Source organism: Solanum dulcamara, chromosome 3 (assembly GCF_947179165.1).
Source record: "Solanum dulcamara chromosome 3, daSolDulc1.2, whole genome shotgun sequence".
Classification (NCBI taxonomy): domain Eukaryota; kingdom Viridiplantae; phylum Streptophyta; class Magnoliopsida; order Solanales; family Solanaceae; genus Solanum; species Solanum dulcamara.
Window position 1 is genome coordinate 60,954,369 of NC_077239.1, and position 7,086 is coordinate 60,961,454.

The following is a 7,086-nucleotide window of genomic DNA, read 5'->3' on the forward strand; positions in this document are numbered from 1 at the left end:
CTTCAATTGAGCAATTTTTGTGTCCTTCTTTGCCACTAGCAGGACATTAGACTTATAGCTAATCAAGCCAAGAGCAGTGTGTATTTTGGAGGAGTGCCAGAAGTAATTCAAAGTCAGATTTTGGAGCATACAGGTTTCACAAAGGGGTCATTACCTTTCAAATGCCTAGGAGTCCCTTTGAGTTCTAAGAAGCTGACAATAAATCAATGCCAACCACTGCTACATAAGATGCTGGGAAGAATAAATATATGGACAGTGAAATTTCTTTCATATGCAGGAAGGCTTCAATTGATACAAAGTGTTATTATCTCTATTCAAGCCTTTTGGTCTCAAATATTCCCAATACCAAAGAAAGTGCTATAACAAGTGGAAGTAGTTTGCAAAAGATTTTTATGGACTGCTAATGCTCAGACTAAAGAAAAAGATTTTTATGGACTGCTAATGCTCAGACTAAAGGAAAATCTCTTATAACATGGAAAACACTATGTTATCCAAAGGTTGCAGGAGGTCTTAATATTACAAAAGCATATGTGTAGAACAAGGTAGCCATACTCAAGCACCTATGAAACCTGGCAAAGAAAAAGGACAAGCTGTGGATTGTATGGGTTCATATTTACTACCTGAAAGGAAGAACACCATACGAGGTATCAGTCAAACAAGCCTCTTGGATTGTGAGGAAAATTCTTCAAGCAGGACAATGGCTAACAGAAGCAGGACTACAAGTGATAGAGATCATGGAATCACCAACATTCAGAATCAAGGATATGTACATGCAGTTGAGAGGAGCGTATACTAAGGTACCATCGAGGAGGTTAATATGCAATAACCATGGAAATCCTAAATGGATATTCATCATGTACCTGGCTATACAAACGAGATTATACACAAAGGACAAACTAGACAAATAGGGGATATAAACTTATTCAATATGCTCGTTGTGTAACATAGAATTTAAAACTCATCAACGTTTATTCTTAAGTTGTGCTGTGAATAATGAAATTTGGCAGATACTATTGCAATGGCTATCCATCACAATGCCTAGCAAGGAGTGGGATGAAAAGGTGAACTGGGCTATTACTTATGCAGCAAAGAAAGCTATACGTACTGAAATATACATAATGACACTAGCAACAACTATATACTACATTTGGCAAGAAAGGAACAACAGAATTTAACAAAAAAGGAGAAATACCGAGGTGATCATTAGGCAACTCATCTAGGAAATTCATTGTAGAGGAAGTATGATTCTCAAACTGGTAGGATATACGAATAACTTAAATTTCTATCCTTAGTTTAGCTAGTAAAACAGATTAAATGTCAAGTTGATGAGCTTTGAAATTGGGGACTATATCCATGTCCTGAGCTTCAAAGTTGTATATATTGACAATCTGGTAATAAAATTATAGTTACCAAAAAAAATCCATATATACATGGATCCTATGTTCGTAGCTTAACAAAATTATTCAAGGTATCAAATATCATTATTCTCAATATAGCTATTATTTATTATTTGATAGTGATACATTGATTATCACCCCCAGTAAGTGAGTAAGGATATTCTTCTTCAGTTTTAAATCTTTTGATATATCATTAGCTTAAAGCCATGATAAGCAATTAATGAAACAAGTCATACCTTTAAAATGACTAGATAGCAAACGAGAATCATTCGGCGACTTCATGTTATTGTGCAATTCCTCAGCTGATTCGAGATTCGTGCTAATAACATGTTATAAAACAATAAAATAAGCAGGTGAATAAGGTAGAGAGAAGAGATAGCTTCTTATTTTTCTTAAATGATAAAATATAATAAATGAAACTTTTTTTATTTATAAGGGAAACACTAATTTGATCCCAAAATTAGAATTTATAATTTTTTTTTCAAAAATAATATACAAAATAGACATTCATTATATTACATTAACATTTATAACTTTTATTTTATAATGGATTTTTATTTATACTATTGAAATATGACACTTTTCAAAAGAAAACAAAAAGAAAAGAGGAAAAGAACCAAATGGGATCGGATCCAAGGGCATATACCGCAAGTCTAAACGGGTCAACCAGCCTAAACCTATGGATCCAAAATTGCTCAAACCTTTGATCTAAGTTTTAACAAACTTTGAAGCGCTTGTAATGGCGGAATTGTTCGTTTTATCTGTCACATATTCCCAGTTCCAATATCAACGATAACACGGGAGTCCCATTAATGGTTCGGTTAATATCAATTTTGCTTTTTTTTCTGCTCTTTAAGAGTTTCGCGTCAATTATTGCCGAAGAGGAAGATCAAATTGAACACTTCTCAGAAGCACTCTTATTGAGGCCATTGCCAGATCGTAAAGTGCTAGCCCATTTTCATTTCGAAAGTAAAGTCCCACCAACTCGAACACATGGCAGCCACCACCATCTTTTCCCCAAATCCATATATCAGCTGGTACACTTTCGGATGCATCAATCTCTTTTGTTCTTTTTGGGTTTCTTAATAATCTTCTTATCTCAAAGAATAATGTTTGATTTTTTTCAGTTTCGTATTTTGGGATATTTTAGTTCTGTATGTATATCTCAAAATTAGAATCAATGCTAACTTGGCTAAAACCATATCACAATAGAAGTAATACGAACTAGTTGGAATTAAGGCTTAGTTTTTATTATCATATTTACATTAGTTCCCAGTTTTTTATATCTGTATGAATGTGTAGAATAGGCGTGAGATTTAAGAACTTTAACTCTAAGGAAGACTTAATTTACCTTAAAAGACCAATTATTTAGTATTAGCATGAAATGGGACCAAATGGAGCAGAATAGATACAGAGCATTCATGTGGCTAGTCCCAACTAAGATAGGGATTGAGGCATAGCTAATTGATTAATGATATGCTATGAGTGTCTTCTATCTAGATAACTGATATCGAAGATGGGTACCCTTCCGTAATGGTTAAGATAACTGGTAATCCGATGAAATATGATGAAAAAGGAAAGTTGCAATTATGGTTTTATTATCATGAAAAATATTGTGTACTTACCTACCACTAATAAGGGGTGAGGTGGCGTGATATTTTGGCTGAACACTTCTTGCATACTCTAGGTTATTATTTTTTTGTAATACATGTCTACCAATTGATTGCATGAAAACATAACACTCTCTGTGTGATTAGGTCCATAAATTTAGAGTTCGAGAAATGGAGCTGTCGTTCACACAAGGTCGCTGGAATTATGCAAGCTGGGGTGGATATGATCCCATTTCAAGTAGAAATGCAAAGCCTCCTGGAGTTGAATTGTGGGCGACTTTTGATGTTCCACAACATCAGGTCGACGCTTCTTGGAGAAATTTAACGCATGCTCTTTCAGGGCTCTTTTGTGCTTCTATTAACTTCCTTGAGTCATCAACTGCTTATTCTGCTCCCCAGTGGAGCTTCAAGTCATTTGCTGCAAATATTAGGTATGGCACCTTGCCCCGTGAGGCTGTTTGCACAGAGAACCTCACTCCCTGGCTAAAGTTGCTTCCTTGCCGAGACAAAGCTGGACTTTCTGCATTGATGGACAGACCTTCTATCTACAGAGGATTTTATCACTCTCAGAGGTTGCATTTTGTCTCAAATGAATTTGATCTTGCTGCAGCAAGTTCTGGAATGGTGCTTGAACAGACACTTACTGTTGTTCTTCAACCGGTTACTTTAGGAAGTGGCATGCCATCATCTGGCTCAGTACAGCAACCAAGCTGGTCACTGAGCTCATTGTTTGGACGGAAAGTTAGTGGAAGGTGTGTTCTTTCAAATGCTAGTAATGTGTATGTCCAATTAGTGCCGAATTTGGTGTCCGAATTGAAGACTACTTCAGAGACGCAACAACAATCTGATGTTGAGAATTTGATATCTCAAGCTTGGAGTGACATGAGCTTTGAAATGTCCGAGTCTGCAGTCAGGGTAATTCAAGAAGCTCATGGCTTTCAGAAGGAGTCATCCCTTCTGTATGAATTTTCTCTGGAAAATTTTAGTGATTCAAGGCCATTCGACTTGGAGTTCAGGTGGAAGCGTCCCGTGACATGGTCATCTCAACTGGCACCCTTGCAGGCTTGCAGGTTCCTTATGGGAAGTGGGAATGAAAGGGGTGCCATAGCCATCTCCTTGAAGTCTGTAAGAAGAAGTGAGTATGCAAAATCTTCTGCCAACGGGGAAGGAAGATGCTTGTTACGGGTTGATGTGTTCCAAATTGTCCCTTGGTATGTCAAGGTTTATTACCACACGCTTAAAGTGTTTCTAGATGAACGTCTTCACAGTTTAGCAGATGTCATAGAAAGGATAAATGTTTCGCCTTCTGAAGACAAGGTTTCTCCTGGGCTAATGGAAATAACATTGCGATTGCCATGTGATGTGCACTCGGTCATATTGACATTGGAGTTTGATAAGGTACCTATCCCCTTTTCCAGTTTATCTAGAATAAATTCGCTGATATCTAAGCTTTCGTGATGTTGAGATTGGAGTTTGATTGCCAATATCAAAGAACAATGGTCAGATAGGACAGCTATCTAATCATCTCGTTATATTTCTTAAGCTCTTTTGATAACGAGCTATCTAATTATCTCATTTAGGAGAAGTTGTATAGGAGATTGGTAAGTATAGACGTAAATCCTTGTGGCAAAGCAGGTTTCACGTGAATATTTGTACTTGGAGGAGAGACAAAGTACCTTTTAAGTTGAAAGGATATCAGATGTTGTCAGGCCTTTCTGTAGTCTTCAACTTTTAAACTTCTATATCTGCTTGTGTGGTTAGCTTGTAATTCTGTCTGGGCCAGGGACAGGGATGGTTGAAACGTAAAGGTGATCTCTTCTATTTCTTGTCCTATATCTATGTGGAACTGAATCTAATGTAACTGGTAGAAAGCAAATATATGCATATTGACGTAAGTGATAGACTGGAACAGTTTAACATTACCTTTATTTCTCTGGATTCCTCAACAGGGTTTTCTGCACATCGATGAGTATCCTCCAGATGCTAACCAGGGTTTTGGCATTCCATCAGCTTTAATCAGGTTTCCTGATATCAAAACAAAGATGCATTTATTTGAGGATAAATCTGCTTGCAAGTCACCTATCTTATCCAAGCTACAGGTACCAATTGTTAAACAGGAGAAGCTCTGATGTAATATGATATTGTATTGACTATGCATTATATTGAGTATTTGCTTCTTTTCAGGAAGAAAGCCCCATTCTATGGTACACAGAAGTATTGCTTGTACCCTTGACCACTCCTGATTTTAGCATGCCATACAATGTCATCACAATTACATGCACTGTATTTGCTTTATATTTTGGATCACTGCTTAATGCGTTACGTAGGCGTGTTGAAGAGGAGGAGAGGCTTCTGAAAAGTAAAGGTAAAATATTCTCTGATAATGACTATGATGTTGCTATAATTCTGAAAATTTAACTACACATTTCACTGGGATTCTACTGGATGGTGAAAGTAGTCTGTCTCGGTTGGATTTGCACGGATATATATTTATTTTCATGCAGTCGACTTAATATCTTTAGTTCCAGTATAAAAAGCAAAAGATCTATTACCAACCTGTTGGAGTTAGGGCTATTATTGTTGTTTACCTTACACTGTCTTGGTGTTTCCCAAGCTTCTGCTTAGTCTGATCAATATTTATGTCAGTGTAGGGTTAAGGGTGCTATTTGGAGAATCCCTAGTCCTAGAAATCCTAATTTTCTTTAAATGACAAATTATGTAGTATTAGAATGAAATGGATACGAACAGAACAGAATGAATAAAGAGGGAATCCATATAGCTTAAACCCTTGCACACGTAATTTGATGTGGAACTGTAGCTGATATTGGTTAAGTAGTGTTTCAGATATTGATCTTGATACTAGTTTTGTTTAGCAGTTGAATGAAATGGACAAGGATAAAGACAGTATTCTTATAGGCTATACTAGTTTGAATGAAGTTGTTTGATATGTGATTGGGTACTTAAGTGTGTGTTTCAGATGATGATCTCGATCTTTCTTTTCTGCCTTCTTACAGCTACCAAGGCCAGTGGTCCGACTGGAGTGCTACTTTCCAAATTATCAGCTAGATTGAGGGGTAAACCATTGGAACAACCATCCTCATCCTCATCATCAAAAGTAAGTTATAAGCTGATTCTCAGAGTGATACTGGTGGCTGGTATTGCTGCTGCTTGGCAGTACTTCTTTGGATGACCTCCTAATGAAGCTACAGAAAGAAGTTTTGTACAATATGTTACATGATGCCACGAGACTTAGACCATAGATTTTATCAATCAAACAAAATCTCCCTTGTTTAGGATTTCAGCATTGTATCATCCAAATTAATTGTCAACTACTACGGCGAGTCACTTTTCTTCGCATGTCTGATTCCTGTATCGCACATCCCCAACTTCCTTTTATTATCGGTACCAGAATCTTCAACTCTTGTAACTAAGAAATGTTTCAAAAAGGAAGGTTAGATGTACAAGTTCACACCCTTTTGCACTTCTAAAAGTTATTGAATTTTGTGGAAAAAGACTTGCTTGTGAAATGGGGTGGCTTGATACCGCAATCATAGGTGGTAATGTGGTCTTCAAATACCACAAATATAACTGTACCCTGAATAATGTGAAAAGGAAAAAGTACGTCTTGCCCATCGGAAACTACACAGAAAAAGTCATAAGCTACTTTGACAAAACTGAAAAAATGCTCTTCCAATTTGAAACTTTTGTGTCATCAACTTCAATTGACTGGCAAGGATTTACAGGTGAGTGAGTACAATGCTAACGATGTGAAAAGGAAAAACGACGTCTTGTCTTGCCCATCGGAAACTACACAGAAAAAGTCATAATCTACTTTGACACAACTGAAAAAATGCTCTTCCAATTTGAAACTTTTGTGTCATCAACTTTGATTGAAGTCCACCAATGTGTGGTCCTTTGACAGAATTATCAATAGTAAGACAAACTAAAAAATATACGAATTGCACACTATTTTACGTGAAAAACCTCTTTGCCCAAGGGAGGAAAAACCACGACTTGACCCTCAGGATTTAGCTGTCAATCTTCACTATGGTGTAAGAGCAAAGTAAACTATCACAACC

The 7,086-nt window shown here is 36.7% G+C and overlaps 1 protein-coding gene across 1 annotated transcript; it reads left to right on the forward strand.

Moving 5' to 3' along the window:
- The first annotated feature begins 1,989 nt into the window (after window positions 1-1,989).
- LOC129882663 (uncharacterized) lies at window positions 1,990-6,476 on the forward strand. The gene is made up of 5 exons (XM_055957055.1): window positions 1,990-2,434; window positions 3,155-4,405; window positions 4,957-5,106; window positions 5,192-5,372; window positions 6,022-6,476. The coding sequence occupies exons 1-5, from the start codon at window positions 2,210-2,212 to the stop codon at window positions 6,195-6,197; spliced, it is 1,983 nt and encodes a 660-aa protein (XP_055813030.1). The 5' UTR covers window positions 1,990-2,209; the 3' UTR covers window positions 6,198-6,476.
- Window positions 6,477-7,086: the final 610 nt, after the last annotated feature.